The sequence below is a fragment of the Lissotriton helveticus genome, chromosome 5_1 (genome assembly GCF_964261635.1).
Source record: "Lissotriton helveticus chromosome 5_1, aLisHel1.1, whole genome shotgun sequence".
Taxonomy (NCBI): Eukaryota; Metazoa; Chordata; class Amphibia; order Caudata; family Salamandridae; genus Lissotriton; species Lissotriton helveticus.
The window spans coordinates 2,044,213,426-2,044,233,206 of NC_136065.1; the positions used below are offsets into that span (position 1 = coordinate 2,044,213,426).

Below are 19,781 nucleotides of genomic sequence, written 5' to 3' on the forward strand. Positions count from 1 at the left end.
CTCTTAAAGGTGGAATCAGGCAGGGCAGGGTTATCTCTCTCTGCAAGCACATCAGGCAGCCCGGGAAGGATCCCTTACTGATGGCGGAATGCCCCGAATGAATGCTCCCACACTGGAGATGCAGAGGCTATGTGGAACCGATGCTATAAACACCAGGCTGCTTTACATGCCTGTGTCAAAGCAACAGTGTGGCAAAATAAGTGACTCAAACTAAGGAGACGAAAATGGGTAAAAGCAGAAAAGTTTCAGAGAGAAAAACAAGGTCCACCTAGGTAGTCACAGGGTGCCAGAGGCAAGATCTGAACTACACTGATGGGAAGAAAGAGTTCAACTGGTGAAATGCCCCTACATGAGACCGAATGGTGACTACCTGTGCATGACGTACACCATTTGCATGTACTGGGCATGCAAATCCATATTAAAATGGTATAACAAAGCTGTGAAGGCAATTTCTGGGGATGCCACTAAGGGGTGCCAGGACTCTTGGGTTGTGATGCGAATGGGCAGGAGCCAGAATTTAGCATTAACACTTCTGTACTTACTCAATCAGGTTAGGAAATGAATGCACGCATGCCTGATTCGTACTGTGGATGATGCCTTGCTTGTTTCAGATGTAATCACACTACTTTGCATAGTTGTGTCCTGTACAGGTATGCATAGTATGTGCAGTGTAACTAAAGTATTCAGAGATCACTTGTCTCCCAATATCAAATCAAAAAGTAACTGCCCTGAGGCAAGGCGAGTTAAAAGAGCAATGAAGCTGAAGCACAAGAGAACAGCAACTACGTTTGTGCACACAGCCTGGTGGCTAGAATGGAGCTCAGGCCATGGAGAATGCTGGCTGGGCATTGAAATTTTTAATACGAAAGATATGTTGCACATAACTGTGCGATGGTAAGGCCCGGATGCTTAGATAGCATACAAATATGGAATGTGGTAGTGCTAGGATACCCTACACATTGCTGACAAGACGGTTGCCACCAGGATTGTCCTATGTGGCATCCATCGCATACCGTACGTCACTTACCATCAAGCACAATTCAAGCCTGTGCTCCTTACCACCAATTAGTGAGTGTGCATGACTCAAATGTGGTCTCAGTAGTGGGATATTCAGGAATTACGATGCAAAAAGTAGTTACGTAGGACATTTGATTGAAAAAGTAGTAGTGAGTGCGCAAACATCATTTATCCATAAGATTGCACATTAAATGTGACCGAGAGGGTCAACGATTGCCATTACTGGTACCCTTTGCCAAAGGCAGCATAAATATATCTTTAGATCTAGAGAGAGGAAGGGATTTGTGTGCCACTTCTTTACATAAGGATAATCAGAGATGGTTTATTCTTAATTTCTCCACTCTGATTCCCTATTCGTGCTCATTAGCACCAGCTCAACACAGCGAACAGGAAGAATGAAGATTTGGGGAATCATGGTAGGCCAAAAACTTACGATGAGCAGGAGAGGCTTACCGCTGGATCATTATTTCAAGGCGTACGCTTTACTTCACCATTTACTGCAACTGATTATATGCCAGCTGGCCACAATTTCCAGGGGGCCACACTGATGCTCAAGGGGAACATTCTTTTAGCTGTAAAGTCACACTCCGAGGGCTGGTTACAGGATTCCCTCTTCCTATACCCTGCATGTGTTTATGTGCCACTGACCCTTCTAGCAAATGTCATTATTACCATTTCTTTATTTGCAACATCTGCCAAAAACGAATCACTATAAAAATAAAAAAAGTAGTTACAACAGATGAACTTCAAATCAACTTGTGCTAAAAATACAATTTTCAACTGATCAATGAGTCTTATGACAAAAATAAAATACAAAACAAGTTAAATACCACAGTAAACTTAAAATACACAAACATAAAATCCCTCTCCATTTATCAACAATTAAAAAATAAAACAGCAAATCATAAAGTAGACAGAGCTAGACATCCCCTCCCATGACATAACAACTTCCCTACAATGTCAAATGCTTTCCCTTTAAGAAGCCGTTGTCTCATGTCAGCCAGGAAACCATTACGCTGCCAGGTCACTAGTCTCGCTAACCAAGAGTCACCACTAACAGCAGCAGGAGTGTAACCCAACAGTACAAGAACCAAAGTCAGACCAGCCTCCTGAACCAATTAAAATGTCTCTCTCCAGATCTACCCATTGAGGTAACTACATCAGGTAGTGGCAGCCCTCCTGCAATCAACTCTTGGAGTAGGAGATGAGACTGCTAGTGGAGAGGGCTGCAGCCAAAATACGGACGTGTGCTCCTGCTTACCACGAGGTCGGGCTGTGGACAGCTATCAACCTTCTGCGTTCAGTCGTAAATGAACCATACACAAGACCATACTGAATGATCCCTTCAAGATCTGCACGACTCTGACAACTTCAAATGATTTCCTCTTATGTTCAGTTAAGGTGGGTGGAGACTTCCCGAGAGACAGCTCTGGAATTTTGCACCTGCTACAACTTGCTCTACAGTATTTCCGTAGCCAGTGTAGTGCTCACTTTTCCATAGCTCCAAGATATTTCTCAAATGTTGTTTACAGCGTAAAATGTTGCGCAGAGTGTCGCCACTCAATTAATTGAAAGCAACAGTGTTCACACTTTAAATCGGAGAAGCAGACAAAACTTATACTTCTTTGAGGGGGTCTTCGCAAAGTATGCAATGCCCTATTTTGGGATAAGTCATGACTAAGAACTCCCAACTTCAAGACACTGAGGCCTTGTGACCAAAAGATTTTGCAAGCATGACAATGTGGGCAAGTATGGAAGCCTAGGCCAGAACTGGAGTCCCTTGATACAGCATCTGACAATTACCAGACTACATCTCCTAGTTTCCCTTGTCATTCACATTCCATCTCGTTGCCTTGAACCAATGGTATTATGGTAGTAAAAGCAAGAAATGGGCATGAAGAATCTAAGACAGTCGTAAAAGAAAGGGAAATAACTTCCTGATGGGAATGTGATCAGCACACCTCAAAATAAAAACAAAGACATCAAAATATATAAATAAATAACAAGCATCCCAAACTCGTCAACCATTGGACTCCCTTTTCCTTTGGGCAGCCATGGTCAGCTTCATCTTTTCTGATAACCACGTTTGGATTGTCCCCCCTCCCCATGAGGCACCTACCATCAGAGTTCCCCTGGGGTAGGTCACTGGGCAGAGGAGCAGATATTTTTTTTTTTTACCTGAGGGAGGTGGAAAGGAAATGGTGGATATTGCTTAAAGCCAAAGGGAACTATTTTAAATACAAATGTTGAATGAAAGGGAAAATACTGGCTTGTCTCTACTAATGTGCACATGACAAAATCATTTTTTTTTAAAAAAAAAGACAACTCAAGGTTACACTTATCTACACCACAATGGGAAGCTCTCCAAACTATCGCTTGATGCGAGAAAGGGATGCATCCCTTATGATGCAGGACACCAAGTCCCATAAGGAATTTAAGTTCATTTGACAGTCTCTTATTGTGTAAGAGATCCCACCGCATGCAGACCAACCTACTACAAACGCAGTGGGGACTGGTGGATTTGGTTCCAGGAAAGTTGCAATTTGTGGAGCTGCTTCCTGACACAAGCAGGCAGATGTGCTTTACTCAATGTCGAAAGGGGACAACAGGATTAAGTCATGCACAGAGATGAGGTAAAGGCAGAACCTGCAACCTTTGCCCTCATCTTTACAACCTCAGATGCGACCCTTTCATAGCTTAAGTAGGGAAAGGGCATTAACCAACTTCAACCATCTGTCAGCGACAACGATAAGGAACTTCGTCCCAACACACAATCACAGAAGAGATTTGAAGGTTTCAGCAGGTGACATTAGGCTAGTTTAAGCAACTCCACATCCACATACGCGAGAGAGCTATAAGGACCATAATTTAGGAAAGAGTGTCTTCTGCTTCTCAACATCCCTAAGATAAAGAAAAGTATCCATACCAAGAAGAGCAAAACTCTGAGCTGTGAAGAGTTCAATAAACCATATGGTCGTTTTCTCAAACTTCCCTTTCCACCTTCCTAGGGTACCTGGGATGTAAGCAGAAAGTACAGCAAGAGACCGGTAACCTTAAAGCGAGTAAGACAGTTCTCTTTGTGAGAAATGATGCGTGCTCTACCCCACCACCCGCCTTGCTATTACCCACCACCCAATTCTCACACCTTCTGAGGTATCGAGAGCAAGCTTTGTTTGCCATTTCAAGGAAAGATGTGCTCACTAGCGATACAAACAAAGCACGCTCACAATCCTCAATGAGTTTTAAGAATTTATTTTGGGGCAACGCTTTTTGACCTTGCAGTCTTCTTCACAGCCTAAGCATGCTTTGTTTGGATCGCTACGGAGCACAACTTTCCTTGGGGGGAAAAAATAATATATATATATGTGTATATTACACACACATATATGTATATTTATACATATATACATACATATATATATATATATATATACACACACCTTCTCCCCATAGGCCCTTATTATCAATGTAAAATTTACATTACAGAACGCTCTATTTAGAAGCATCATTGTCTGTTCAACAGGCAATCTTGGTTTCTTGCGGTGTCCCGGCGAGTCCGTTTTGTTGCTGAATCTTTCTGTGGCCTCCTGTCATGACATTGCATACATGGAATTTTCCTTTCAAGGAAATAGTCGCTATTTCTACATTGAGTCCATTGGAGTTGGTTTTCAGAACTCCTTCCGGGTCTCCATGTGTGTGAAATTCTTCCACCTCATTTAGGATTTTTGAGTTCAATGTCTAGGACATGGAGCAAATATCCCTTTGATGCATGAACATGCACAGCTAGGTCAAGTATTGGTTATGTCAAAGTAGCAAGAAGGTCCTCGGCACAAAATAACATTGCCAGTGCTTGCTTTCGGTTGCCCTGTCAAAGACTCACCCACAGCTTCATCAGTAGGCGAGAGGTTCACAACGATCACCTTTAGACCACTTTTGGGTCCCACCTGTTGCTTCTTGAGTGCGAAGGCTGCCCAAGCACTACCCAATTTCCTATGTATCAGTGGAGCTGTTCGAGGGTTGGGCCTAGTCTTGCAGGCGGGGGACCACACTGAGCAGTAGTTATGGAACTATGCCTTGTTTTCAGTGCCACTTCTACGCATTTGATTCTGTGCCTGTTAGCAAATGCATGATACCCACCTCACTCTGGTAACTACAGTGTCACTCTCAGAGGACATCGGGCATCTGTAAATTCGACGTATCTACACATATACAGTCAACTGTGTTCTTTTGTGTAGCGCACACACCTGAACCAACAAAAAGTTTCTCCTACAGTTAAGAGTCTTTACTCCTGTATATGAGAAAGGAGGGCTGGAAGATGAATGCTTCCACAGTTTCATGGCCAGCAGAAGGAAGGTCTCGTCTCCCACCATTCCTTTACATCAGACAGCCTGTGGCCTTACGCATGTCCATCTTCCAGTTGTCCCTTTTTCCCATCTTCCACATATAGTGATATGTTCACTGTATGAACGGCAGAGGCTATGGGCACTGTCCTGGGGTGCACCCTCGTGAAGCTGGGGCTGTCGGGTCGGTGGTGCGGAAAGGTGGTGCTGCTAGTGGTGCGGTTGTCCCGCTCCTTGCGCAGGAACGGGGGGACTGTGGAGCTCTTGATCTCTATCATGCGTGTGTCCATGACCTCACAGTCAATCTGCATCATCATCTCGATGTCTTGGGTTGAGTTGTAGAGGCTCTCTGTGGGCCAAAAGGAAAGAAGAGACGTCAACAGAGAGAAATAACTAAGGCCAGGACTCGTCTGGTCTTTAGCGCAAGCCTCACTAAAAAACAACATTGTCCCTCGTGACACGCCCAGCACTGAATACCTCGTAACAGGACTCACAAATCCATCACCACAATCCAAGTACTCTTCGTGCCCATTCTCGGCTGGATATGCCCTTCACCCATCCAACATTCACACACCCTACCTTCTCGTGGTAGGACATGGTCATCTCACACTACCAGAAGCACTAAGGTCTCATTTCTTAAGCACCTCTTTGACCCTGTACTCCAGTATATATCAGCGCTGTTAAGTGTTTGTGAAGCTTGACTTAAAGCATCTGTTGCTCTTTCTGAAACCTTACCAGTCACCCAAGTCCTCAAGCTTCTACCCACTGACCCCCTTAGTTCACTCAGTGTCAGAGTTCAGGGAGGACTATTTCTCCTTTAGGTAGGGCAAATGTAGATGCAAGAATGAGCACAAGAATAGGGGAATGCAAAGGAAACTCTCCACCCTGCACAACCCCCTTTTAAGTCAATATCAAGGTCCAATTCACAAGGTGCTGAACAGAAAGAGTCTGCTTTCCAGATCAGTGGGCTACCTCCAAGAAGCCTGCTCCTCCAGAGTGGTGTCCGCCCTTGCACCATCTATCTCTAGATGCTGCTGCGTATTTGGAATGTTTTACTACACACTTTTGTCTATTGCAACCAGACAGGTTTGCACAGAATCACAGGTGTGTTGTGAAGAAACCTAACAAGCATTGCCAAGGCCAAAAGTTGTCTTCTTTGAGACTATTGGATCTGGCATTCCCTTTTGATCCTGCTAAACAGCATGGGCATTGCCAACTTTGGCAATGATTTCTAGCCATGCTGCATAATAGCATGGCTAAAAATAAAGATAAAACAAGGACCATGATGCATCTAGCGCTAATGAACTTAAAAAAAAAAAACACATTAGCACCGGCTTTATCATAACGCTTTAAAAATCCGTTTTAGCCACCCTGTAAAGCATCCAGATGCTGTAAAGCACAGCTAGAAGACATTGCCAACGCCAATAGCTTTTACGTGAGACTTATTGGCTTTGCCAATACTTGTTTTAGTGTAGATGACCTAAACCTGACAATAGCTAAAACCGTCTGTACGTAGACCTCAAAAAGACGATGGAAGTGAAATGAAACCAGAAATACAAGAAGGCAGGGAGAGAGAGCATGGAAGAGATAGAGAACTGAGAAAAAAAAAAATATCACAAAATGCATGTCTAGTGAATGCTGGTTTAGGGAGACAGGCGGGGAAAACTGGCCAGCAAGAAGACACAACAGCGAGACACGCGCAAGGGAATACACCCAAGCAGGAGAGATGGCAGATTAGGCACTGACACGAACGGCATGCCCAGGCTATCAACACTGTCACATCACAGCTACACCTTACGTTTGTTGCCATAACAAACTCAACAACAAGGCAGGAGCCTTCCACCGGCTCTGACACAAGGCGGGGGGCACCCACTGTCCAAACCAAATAGTACAAGCATCGACAGACATAACCATGGAGGGAAAAACACCCACTGTCTTAACCAGAGTGGGGCATACCCGCTGACAGAAACAGGAGAGGGGAGAGCACCTACCACCTGTTCATCAACTGGTTTGGAAGTGGAGGTGATGGGTTTAGCGTCCATCCAATAAGCCAGGCAGGGGGAAACCCGACCTACTGGATAAAGAAGGGGGTGGGTAGCACCCACTGACTCAACATGGGAGAGGGGGAGCACCCACTGACTGAATGGGTGGGAGGGGAGCAGCCACCAGCTGAACCAGGGAAGGGGGAGCAGCCACCAGCTGAACCTGGCAAGGGGGAGCAGCCACCAGCTGAACCTGGCAAGGGGGAGCAGCCACCAGCTGAACCAGGCAAGGGGGAGCAGCCACCAGCTGAACCAGGCAAGGGGGAGCAGCCACCAGCTCAACCAGGCAAGGGGGAGCAGCCACCAGCTGAACCAGGCAAGGGGGAGCAGCCACCAGCTGAACCAGGCAAGGGGGAGCAGCCACCAGCTGAACCAGGCAAGGGGGAGCAGCCACCAGCTGAACCAGGCAAGGGGGAGCAGCCACCAGCTGAACCAGGCAAGGGGGAGCAGCCACCAGCTGAACCAGGCAAGGGGGAGCAGCCACCAGCTGAACCAGGCAAGGGGGAGCAGCCACCAGCTGAACCAGGCAAGGGGGAGCAGCCACCAGCTGAACCAGGCAAGGGGGAGCAGCCACCAGCTGTACCAGGGAAGGGGGTGCAGCCACCAGCTGAACCAGGGAAGGGTGTGCAGCCACCAGCTGAACCAGGGAAGGGGGTGCAGCCACCAGCTGAACCAGGGAAGGGGGTGCAGCCACCAGCTGAACCAGGGAAGCGGGAGAAGCCACCAGCTGAACCAGGGAAGGGGGAGAAGCCACCAGCTGAACAAGGGGGAGCAGCCACCAGCTGAACCAGGCAAGGGGGAGCAGCCACCAGCTGAACCAGGCAAGGGGGAGCAGCCACCAGCTGCACCAGGCAAGGGGGAGCAGCCACCAGCTGAACCAGGCAAGGGGGAGCAGCCACCAGCTGAACCAGGCAAGGGGGAGCAGCCACCAGCTGAACCAGGCAAGGGGGAGCAGCCACCAGCTGTACCAGGGAAGGGGGAGCAGCCACCAGCTGAACCAGGGAAGGGGGTGCAGCCACCAGCTGAACCAGGGAAGGGGGTGCAGCCACCAGCTGAACCAGGGAAGCGGGAGCAGCCACCAGCTGAACCAGGGAAGGGGGAGAAGCCACCAGCTGATCCAGGGAAGGGGGAGAAGCCACCAGCTGAACCAGGGAAGGGGGAGAAGCCACCAGCTGAACCAGGGAAGGGGGAGAAGCCACCAGCTGAACCAGGGAAGGGGGAGCAGCCACCAGCTGAACCAGGGAAGGGGGAGCAGCCACCAGCTGAACCAGGCAAGGGGGAGCAGCCACCAGCTGAACCAGGGAAGGGGGAGCAGCCACCAGCTGAACCAGGGAAGGGGGAGCAGCCACCAGCGGGAGCAGCCACCAGCTGAACCAGGGAAGGGGGAGCAGCCACCAGCTGAACCAGGGAAGGGGGAGCAGCCATCAGCTGAACCAGGGAAGGGGGAGCAGCCACCAGCTGAACCAGGGAAGGGGGAGCAGCCACCAGCTGAACCAGGGAAGGGGGAGCAGCCACCAGCTGAACCAGGGAAGGGGGAGCAGCCACCAGCTGAACCAGGGAAGGGGGAGCAGCCACCAGCTGAACCAGGGAAGGGGGAGCAGCCACCAGCTGAACCAGGGAAGCGGGTGCAGCCACCAGCTGAACCAGGGAAGCGGGAGCAGCCACCAGCTGAACCAGGGAAGCGGGAGAAGCCACCAGCTGAACCAGGGAAGCGGGAGCAGCCACCAGCTGAACCAGGGAAGCGGGAGAAGCCACCAGCTGAACCAGGGAAGCGGGAGAAGCCACCAGCTGAACCAGGGAAGGGGGAGAAGCCACCAGCTGAACCAGGGAAGGGGGAGAAGCCACCAGCTGAACCAGGGAAGGGGGAGAAGCCACCAGCTGAACCAGGGAAGGGGGAGAAGCCACCAGCTGAACCAGGGAAGGGGGAGAAGCCACCAGCTGAACCAGGGAAGGGGGAGAAGCCACCAGCTGAACCAGGGAAGGGGGAGCAGCCACCAGCTGAACCAGGCAAGGGGGAGCAGCCACCAGCTGAACCAGGAAAGGGGGAGAAATACCCACCAGCTCAAATGGAGAGGAGCACCAACTGACTAAACAATCGGGGTGCACCCACAACTAAAGCAGGGAAGGGGACAACCCCGGACTGAACTAGGGGGGAGTAGCACACACCAATTAAATTGGGAAAAGTGTAAAGCGACTAATAGAACCCGAGCCTAAACCTGGAAGAGAAAGCGCCCACCGACTGAACCACTGGCAGAAGCACCCACCCACGGCATGAAACAGAGAGGGGGGAGCACCCACCAACAAACAGTGGAGGAAGCGCCCACCAACTGTTCAGCGGGGGGAGCGCTGACAGACTGTACGGGGGGGGGGGGGAAAGAGTGCCGAAAGACTGTACGGGGGGGAGGGGGGATACGGGTCGGGGGGGTGGAGCGGCGACAGACTGTACCGCGGAGGGGAGCGACCACCAACTGTACCGGGGAGGGGGGAGCGACCACCAACTGTACCGGGGTGGGGGGGAGTTACCACCAACAGTACTGACTGTACCGGGGGGCGCCGACCACTGACTGTACCAGGGGGGAAGGGGGGGCGACCATCGACTGTATCCCAGACCACCGACTGTACTGGGGGGAAGTAGGGGGACCACAGACTGTACCGGGGGGGGGGGGGAGCGACCCCCGACTGTACCGGGGGGGGGGTGTCAATCACCGAATCACAGACTGTACGTGGGGGGGTGCGACCACCGGCTGTCCGGCGCAGGGGGGGCGCGAGCAACCACCGGCTGTCCGGCGCAGGGGGGGGCGCGTGCAACCACCGACTGTCCGGCGCAGGGGGGGGAAGCAACCACCGGCTGTCCCTGGGGGGGGGGTCCACCGGCTCTCCCGCGGGGGGGGGGGGGGGGAACCACCGACTGTCCGGCGCAGGGGGGGGGGGAAGCAACCACCGGCTGTCCCGTGGGGGGGTCCACCGGCTGTCCCGCGGGGGAGTCCACCGGCTGTCCCGCGGGGGGGACCGCCGGCTGTCCGGCGGGGGTGGGGGGGGGGGGGGTGGGACCGCCGGCTGTCCCGCGGGGGCGGCAGGGGGAGGGGAGGAGGAGCAACCACCGGCTGTCCCACGGGGGAAGCAACCACAGGCTGCCCCTGGGGGGGGAGAGCAACCACCGGCTGTCCCGGGAAGGGGGGGGGCGCAAAACCACAGGCTGTCCCGGGGGGGCAGGGTGGGGAGTGGCCACCGACTGTACCGCGGGGAGGGCGGCCACCGACTGTACCACGGGGGAGAAATCGACCACCGACTGTACCACGGGCGGAAATCGACCACCGACTGTACCACGGGCGGAAATCGACCACCGACTGTACCACGGGGGGAAATAGACCACCGACTGTACCACGGGGGGGGGGGGGGAATCGACCACCGACTGTACAACGGGGGAATCGACCACCGACTGTACAACGGGGGAATCGACCACCGACTGTTCAACGGGGGAATCGACCACCGACTGTTCAACGGGGGGATCGACCACCGACTGTACCGTGGGGGTAGTCACTATGGACTGAACCTGGTAGAGAAGAGCAGACACCGACTGAACCAAGGAAGGGGGAAAAGAACCCACCAGCTGATCTGGGGAGTAAGCACCAACTGACTAAACCATGGGGGAGCACCCACCGACTTAAGCAGGGAAGGAGGCACCCACTGGCTGAGATTAGGAGAGGAGCACACACAGACTAAATTGGGAAAAGTGAAAACCCACTGACGGAACCCAGGGGTTGAGCACCCCACAGACTAATGCAAGGAGGGGCACACAGTGCCTAAACCTGGACGAGGATGCGCCTACGGAGTGATTCAGGGTTTCGGAGTACACCCACCCACTGACTGAAACAGAGAGGGGGACACCCACCGACTGCAACAGATAGGGGGAGCACTCACTGACTGGCAGTGAAGAGCATCCTTCGACTAAACCAGGATAAGGAAGAAAAAGTAACTGACATAGGGAGAGGGAGCATTCACGACTGAATAAGGTGGAAAGGAAAGCACGCACAAGCTAAACCAGGATGGAGAAGCACAAAGGCCACCAGGGTGGGGTGGGTACCTCTCGAGGACAGACCATGGAAGTGTACTCAATGGATGAACCAGGGATGAGGAGCGCGGACACACGTCTCAGACACAAGGCCTGCTGCTACTACTTGGCTCAGACATCAGGGATGAGTGTAAGCCCTCTAATTAGAGGCCTGGTAATGGCCACCCGGCAGGTAGATGAGGTGGAGGACACCAGCCTGGTCAAAAGGTCACCCACAGGCTGAAAGGTCAGGGTGGAATCCCACCACTAGCAGCAGACCATGCACACTAGCCACACATCAGCAACAGATCATATAGACTAGAAACATAGCTCACGCTCAGATGTTGCCTACGACTTCTGTATCTAGCAGCACAGCCGCACACTGGCATGAAATACTCCTTCACACGCTTTCCTCTCCATCCACTCGGACACCAATAATACAGCCAGCACAGCAGGATTAGTAGACCGCAGACAATAGTTAAAGACTCTCCACACAGACTCTAGAAACCACACACCACCCAGGGGAAACCCACCACACTTGCTCCAAACTAGCAAGAAGTGAGGAAACCTGCAGAAACCTGCGGAACTAACCAGTGCTGTTTTACAGTTTATACAAGGAGATGATGAACGGAGCGCTGAAACCTTTCAGACACTCACCCCCAGTCACAGATCTGGGTTGAATCCATCATCGTACCTTTAGCTCACGTCGCTACTCAAGTTCAGACCCAGCCATCTGCAGATCGGATGTTCCTTATGGGAACAGTCCAGCCTGAATTGTCAAGCCAGGTCTTCCCTGGACCAGCAACAAGCATCCTGGGGCCATTTCGGGGTAACACCCCTCATCAGCCACGTCTGGGCATACCCTTGGCAGTTCGGGCTGGACTGTTTCCATGAGGCACAGGGTCAAGACTGATTTGCATATAGCTGGGTCTGAACTGAGGTGGCGAAGTGAGCTAAAGAACCATGATGGATTCAACCCAGATCTGTGACTATGGGTGAGTGTTGGAAAAGTTCCAGTGCTCCGTCCATCATCTCCTTGTGTTTGCGTTGTACAGTTTGTGGCGCTTGCACCTCGATTACGCTACTTTCTCTTAGTTCTCTCTTGGTGTTGTGGCCCGTTTGTCTTCTTGAGTGAAATCTGTTATAGCTTAAAGATATTGAAACAATCTTTACAGTTACCAGAATGTCTAAAACATAAGTCCTAGAATCATCAGCCTATACTCTGTTTCTACCTCAGCTGTATTCACTCGACAGAATCTGTCACACAAGAGGGATGGTTACAAACAGGCTCCAGCAGATCCTCACTTATTCATCGTGGTGTGATACCTGGATTATCAACCTTGAAGCTAACGTGTGCACTAAATGAAGAGTACTGAGGCTTCCCAGAACAGCTGCGGTACTGAGCACACAGCACTTCTATAAATCATCTCCCATCCATCAAACGTTCCACTTTGTTCATTACCCATCTCCCCTCAGAAGCATAAGCCTCAAACACCTCCTCTTAACAGGACACTCTTTGGGCAGCCATAATTTCTCTTTGTATCTCTACTGATTGCCTAAAAAACAAACACAGCCTATCTCTTCCCTGGTATTCCAAAACATAAGCATTCAAGTTACCATTCAGCGCCATGGCTGGCATGACCAGCGACATCTTGGGTCTGGACGTCTTGTTGTGGCTGATGGCTGGAAGCAGAAGGTGATCCTGGAAATCAAAAAAATGCGCAGATTAACCACAGGGTACAAGGGGTGAGCAAGACTGTCGGACATCCTTTGGAGGTGGGAGAACAGGTGCTACTGAGCACAGCTTATGGCCTTTTGCCACTGGTGTACTAGTATGGCTCAGCAAACTAGGTCAAGTACTCCCTTTATGCAATTAACTTTCAGGGTAGTAAGGGTGAGGAGTCCAAGGCTTCTAAGGGAGGTAGTATAGGGGGGCCAAGGTTCAAAACTCAGACCAAGCACTCAATCAAACAGTGAACACAATAAATCAGTGTCCAGTCCTGGGTTGTCTTTTAATAAAAAAGAAAGTACTTTGTTATAACAAACAGAATACGATACAATTAGACAGGAAGTGCAACTACACGGTTAATGATCTCACCCATGGGCTGTAGTCAAGCATTACACTATATAACTATACAAATCTACATCTTCTCCCAATATCTATGGTGACTTTCTGGCAATTCGCTCTTAGGCAGCATTAGACAGATGAACAAGTTACTTACCTTCGGTAACGATATATCTGTAAGAAACAGTAGTTAGTATTAGATTCCTTACCTTAGAATATCCCCAGGCGTCAGTCTGGATCCGGAAACTTTTGCGTAGCAGTACCCCTGCGCGTCGGTAGGCGTCGTCTGCAGGCGTCCCCTGCGGCTCCGCGTCGTCGGCGTCGTGCGCCGTGATGACGTCGCTGGAGTATATAGACGCCGCCTCCGCGCGCTGACGTCAGTTCTTTGCACACAGCTTTTCCGCGCCAGAACACGCAGAGCCATGTGAGAACCAACACAGGTGCCATATGAAACTAGGGCCCTGAAAGGGATGTCCCTAACCCTAGGTATCAGTTCGCAGAACGGGGAGGATGGGCGGGGCGGTAAGGAATCTAATACTAACTACTGTTTCTTACAGATATATCGTTACCGAAGGTAAGTAACTTGTTCATCTGAAAGAAACAGGTTAGTATTAGATTCCTTACCTTAGAATAGATACCCCAGCAATACCAACCCCGGTGGTGGGTCTGCGAACCAATACAACCTACACCAGAAAGTCCTGGAGGACCGAACGGCCAAAGAAGCCATCCCTCCGGACTTGACTGTCCAGGCAGTAGTGCCTCGCAAAGGTGTGCAGCGAGGCCCACGTGGCCGCCTGGCAAATGTCCTGCAAAGGGACTCCCCGGCCCAGGGCAGTAGTAGCCGCCGTGGCCCGAGTGGAATGGGCCCTCAGCCCAACAGGAGGCTCCTTCCGAGCCAAAGAGTAGCATGCTTTGATGCACAGGACGACCCACCGAGAGATGGTCCGTTTCTGTACCGCCCTTCCCTTCTTCTCACCCACGTAGCCAACAAACAGTTGGTCATCCACCCGGAACTGGCGTGTGCGATCCATATAGAATGAAAGCGCACGTTTTGGGTCCAGACGATGGAGCCGCTCTTCATCCTTTGAAGGATGCGGAGGCGGGAAGAAGGAGGGCAAGGTGATGGACTGCCCAATGTGAAAAGCAGAGACTACCTTGGGCAGGAAAGAAGGTCTGGTCCGAAGAACCACCTTATCAGGATGAACAGACAAGAAAGGAGGTTGAACAGAAAGAGCCTGGAGCTCACTCACTCTCCTGGCAGAGGTGATGGCTACCAGGAAGGCCGTCTTTAAGGTGAGAAGACGGAGAGGACAGGAATGAAGGGGCTCAAAGGGAGCGCACATCAGGAAAGTCAAAACCAGGTTCAAGTCCCACTGAGGCATCACGAACGGAGCTGGAGGATACATGTGCGTGATGCCCTTTAAGAATCTTAACACAATAGGGGACTTGAACAAAGATGGCTGATCAGGTAGCCTCAAGAAGGCGGAAAGGGCAGAAAGATAGCCCTTGATAGTGCCCAGAGCAGAGCCCTGCTGGGCAAGGGAAAGGAGGAAGAGGAGAACCTCAGATAGAGGGGCAGAAAGGGGATCCACAGCCTTCGCTGTGCACCATGCCACAAATCTGTTCCACCGGCAGGCGTATACCGACTTTGTGGAGGGACGCCTGGCTGCCAGAATGACATCACAGACTTCAGGAGGCAAGTCAAATGGCCTCAACTGTCGCCGCTCAATCTCCACGCATGGAGGTGGAGACTGGACAGGTTCGGGTGGAGGACCGTCCCCTGCTGCTGCGACAGAAGGTCCTCCTGAAGGGGCAGGCGGATCGAGGGACCGACTGTCATGCTGAGTAGCTCGGGATACCAGTACCTTCGAGCCCAGTCCGGAGCCACAAGGATAACTTGGGCCCGGTCGCGCCTGATCTTCTTCAGCACTCTGGGCAGAAGTGGTATAGGCGGAAAGGCGTACAACAGACCGCAACTCCACTCGCGCCGAAAGGCGTCGCCGAGCGAGTGCCGTCTTGGAAACTCCAACGCGCAGAACTGATGACATTGCGCGTTCTCTTCTGTGGCGAATAGATCTAACCAAGGCTCTCCCCATTGCTGAAAGAGGCCTCTCGCCACATCCGAGTTCAGACGCCATTCGTGATCCACCGAGCACCGACGGCTGAGTTCGTCCGCCCTGGCGTTCAGAGAACCTGCCAGGTGTTGAACCGTCAGAGTCACGCCCTGACGTTCCAGCCATTGCCAGAGGCGCAGAGCCTCTTGGCAAAGGGTCCACGACCCCACACCGCCCTGTTTGTTGCAGTACCACATGGCGGTGGTGTTGTCCGTGAACACCTGCACTACACTCCCGTTGACAAAGGGGAGGAATGCCTTCAGTGCCAGGCGAATCGCCCGCAGCTCCAACATGTTGATATGGAGCCGGGACTCCGCCGGAGACCAGAGGCCTCTGATCTCCGCCTCTCCCAAGTGGCCACCCCAGCCTTGGAGGGACGCGTCCGTCACAACCACGTGCTCCGGCTGGGGAAGGGAGAGGGATCTGCCCCTGACCCAATCGCGGTCTGTAAGCCACCACTGCAACTGTCTCGCAGTGCCCTCCGAGATCAGGACATGGTCGGATAGGTTGCCCTGATGCTGGGCCCACTGAAACTTCAGGTCCCACTGCAGAGCCCGCATCCGCCATCTGGCGTGATGCACCAGAAGGATGCAGGAGGCCATCAGCCCCAGAAGCCGCAGCGTCAACCTGACCGAAACCCGGGATAACGGCTGAAAGATGGGAATCAGAGCCTGAATATCCCGGACCCGCCGTTCCGGGGGATAAACCCGAAACTGCGCCGAGTCGAGAACCGCTCCGATGAAAAGGAGCTTTTGAGAGGGACACAGGTGTGATTTCGGCACATTGATGGAAAACCCCAACTCGTGCAGGAGGTCTGCCGTCATCTGAAGGTGGTGGACGACTGTCTGGGGCGAGCCCGCCTTCAACAGCCAGTCGTCGAGGTAGGGGAAGACTGAAACCCCTAACCGGCGCAGATGAGCTGCGACCACCGCCATCACTTTCGTGAACACCCGTGGGGCGCTGGTAAGGCCGAATGGGAGCACGATAAACTGAAAATGCTCGTGGCCTACCGTGAACCGCAGGTAACGCCGGTGGGCCGGCAGGACGGGGATGTGAAAGTACGCATCCTGCAAGTCCAACGCTACCATCCAGTCTTGTGGGTCTAGAGCAGCCAAGACCTGAGCCAAAGTCAACATCTTGAACTTCTCCTTCCGGAGGAAGCCGTTGACGTTCCGTAGATCCAAGATAGGACGCAGGCCTCCCTTGTCCTTCTTGGGTACCAGAAAGTAGTGGGAGTAGCAACCACACCCTACTTCTGGCCCAGGAACGCGCTCGATGGCCCCCTTGGCCAAGAGGGCCGTAACTTCCTCCTGCAGAAGTGTCAAGTGGTCCCCCGACACACGGTGGTTCTGCGGTGGCATGGCTGGAGGAGTGGACTCGAAGGGGAGGGCATAGCCCCTTCGGACAAGCTGCAGCACCCACCTGTCCGATGTTATCGCGCGCCAGCGGGAGTGGTGATGGCGAACCCTGCCACCCACTGGCGTCACGTGAGCCCGAAAGCTCGGACTAGGAAGGCTTGGATGCCGCAGCGGAGGGAGGCGTGGACTGACCACGACGCTGGCCTCTACCGCCACCACGGCGGAAACCACGGGCGCCACCGCGCTGGGGAGCGCTCTGCGCCGCGTGGCTGGCAGCACGTGTGGGACCTCCTCTCCCTTGGCCACGAAAGGGCCGAAACGAACCCGTCTGCTGGCGCTGGGTCTGGGTCGAGAGACCCAAGGACTTGGCCGTGACCCTGGAGTCCTTGAAGCGCTCCAGCGCGTGGTCCGCTTTGTCACCAAATAGGCGACTGCCATCAAATGGCATGTCCATAAGCGTATTTTGGACGTCTGGTGAGAAGTTGGCAGATCTCAGCCAGGCATGGCGACGAATCGCCACCGTAGTGGACATGGCCCGTCCCAGGGAGTCCGTGGTGTCCAGACCACAACGGATCGAGTACCGCGCCGCATCCCGGCCTTCAACAAAGGCCCGGGTGAGCTTGTCCCGCACTTCCTGGGGGCATTGCGGCAAACACTCCTCGACCGTATCCCACAGGGAGTGGGTGTAGCGGCCCAAGAGGCACGCGGTGTTACAAGACCGCAGTCCAGCACTCAAAGAGGAAAACACTTTCTTTCCGAATTGGTCGTACCTCTTTGATTCCCGGTCGGGCGGAGCCGACGGAAATGCGGACTGCGAAGTGGAGGCCTGGATCACCAGACTCTCCGGGGAGGGATGGGTGGACAGGAAGGCAGGGTCGTCCGCGCAGGGACGGTGACGCCTGGCAACGTTCCGGTCAACCGGCGCACCAGAGGCGGGCCTGGACCAGGTGCCCAGAAGGACATCCGTCAGGGCCTCATTAAACGGCAGCAGAGGCTCCTGGGGGCATGACTGCGGTTTAAAAACTTCCGTCAGGATATTCGGTTTGACCTTCGCGACGGGGAGCTCAAGGTGTAAGGCCTTGGCAGCCCTCATCAGGACCACCGAATAGGCAGCACCCGCCTCGGACGCCACAGGGGACGGAGAGACAAACCCAGGGTTGGGCGACTCGTCCAGGCCACTGGCATCACCCAGATCACCTACCCAGTCCACATCGTACTGGCAGGCACGGGATAGAGGGTCCTCAGACCCCTCCCAACCCTCACCATACTCCTCCTCGTCATACCCATATTCTGGGTCGACGATATAGACATCGGGGTCAACAGGCCCCATCGGCGTCGGGTCCGGCGTCGGCCGACGCCGGTCCGGCTCCGAGTCCGGAGTCGGGGAGGAAAGGGGGGTGGCGCCGCGCGGCGTCGGTGCCGGGGACCCGACGCCGGCCGGAGCCGACGGCGGAGTCGCTGCACCACGCGGGGGCGGCACCCTGGGCTGGCCCACAGGAACCGACGCCGGAGAGGCCGGGAGACCAGCCGGCGACGAACCAGAGGGAACCAGCGGCGCCGGGGCCGGAGCCACCGGCGGCGCCGGGGCAGGAGCACCCGAACCGCTCGGGCCCCCAGACGGGACCGACGGGCCCGCAGGCGCCGAAGGCCCCGCCGGAGAAGACCTCGCCCTCATAGCAATGAGGAAGGCCTCGATCTCCTCACGCGACGCGCCTTCCCCAGGGACCGACAGGTGTGGGGCAGACGGCGTCGGCGACCCATGCGGGACCGCGGGGGTGGGGTCACCCGAGCCCCCGGCCGCAGCACGCGGGCGTCGGGGGGAGTCGGGGGTGCGATGGCGACGCCCCGACTTCTTGTGCTTACCTGACGAGCCGGAGGAATGGTGGCGACTCCCGGAGCGCCCATGGCGGCTCCGCGACCGCTCCCTCGACCGCTCCCTCGACCTCCGACCGGACCGGGACCGCTCTCGACGCGGGGCCGACAACCGGAGTTCGAGAAGCTTGCGGGACCGCTCCCGCCTAGCTTTTCCAGTCAAGGCCCGACAGTCGACGCAGGACTCCACGTCGTGGTCCGCGCCCAGACACCGGAGGCAGAGTCGATGGTGGTCGGTGACCGACATCATGCGGTCGCACTCGTCACAACTCTTGAAACCGGGCATCCTACCGGCACCGTAAAGATCAATCAGTTAACAAAAAACTTGGTCAAAAGACCGGAGTACTGCTCTTCGGATCTGCGCTAACTGGCGCGGAAAAAAGAAGAACTGACGTCAGCGCGCGGAGGCGGCGTCTATATACTCCAGCGACGTCATCACGGCGCACGACGCCGACGACGCGGAGCCGCAGGGGACGCCTGCAGACGACGCCTACCGACGCGCAGGGGTACTGCTACGCAAAAGTTTCCGGATCCAGACTGACGCCTGGGGATATTCTAAGGTAAGGAATCTAATACTAACCTGTTTCTTTCAGATATCCACGTCCACGGAGTCATTCCCACATCTGCAAATGTAGATCAGGTCTAACTTTTTTTAAGCACAACGTGTTCACAGTGGCAAAAGTAACTTCCTACTGCAGGATTATCTTAGTGCTTTCCATTTTTTTAGGTCAAGCTTCGCATTACATGGTCAGCAGAGATGCGATTTAGCTGGCGGTAGATAATGCGATCATCAGACCTGCACTGTCGGCGTCTGGTTTGGCAATTGTTCAACCAGGGCAGTGACCTCACTTGGGCCACAGAGGGGTGAGCCTGGAATGCCACATTGGCAAGTGCTTGTCTTCAGCAGTTCCACCCTCTGGGC

General features: G+C 53.7%; 1 protein-coding gene across 2 annotated transcripts in view; it reads right to left on the minus strand.

Moving 5' to 3' along the window:
• Positions 1 to 1,679: 1,679 nt before the first annotated feature.
• Positions 1,680 to 19,781, minus strand: part of ATF6B (activating transcription factor 6 beta) — a 316,305-nt gene continuing 298,203 nt past the window's right edge. For both annotated transcript variants that reach the window (XM_078645880.1, XM_078645879.1), the window contains 2 exons: positions 13,068 to 13,152; positions 1,680 to 5,706 (listed from right to left, as the gene is read on the minus strand). In XM_078645880.1, coding sequence (XP_078502006.1) covers positions 5,414 to 5,706; positions 13,068 to 13,152 — 378 coding nt within the window. In that variant the 3' untranslated portion in view covers positions 1,680 to 5,413. The remainder of the gene's footprint in view (positions 5,707 to 13,067; positions 13,153 to 19,781) is intronic.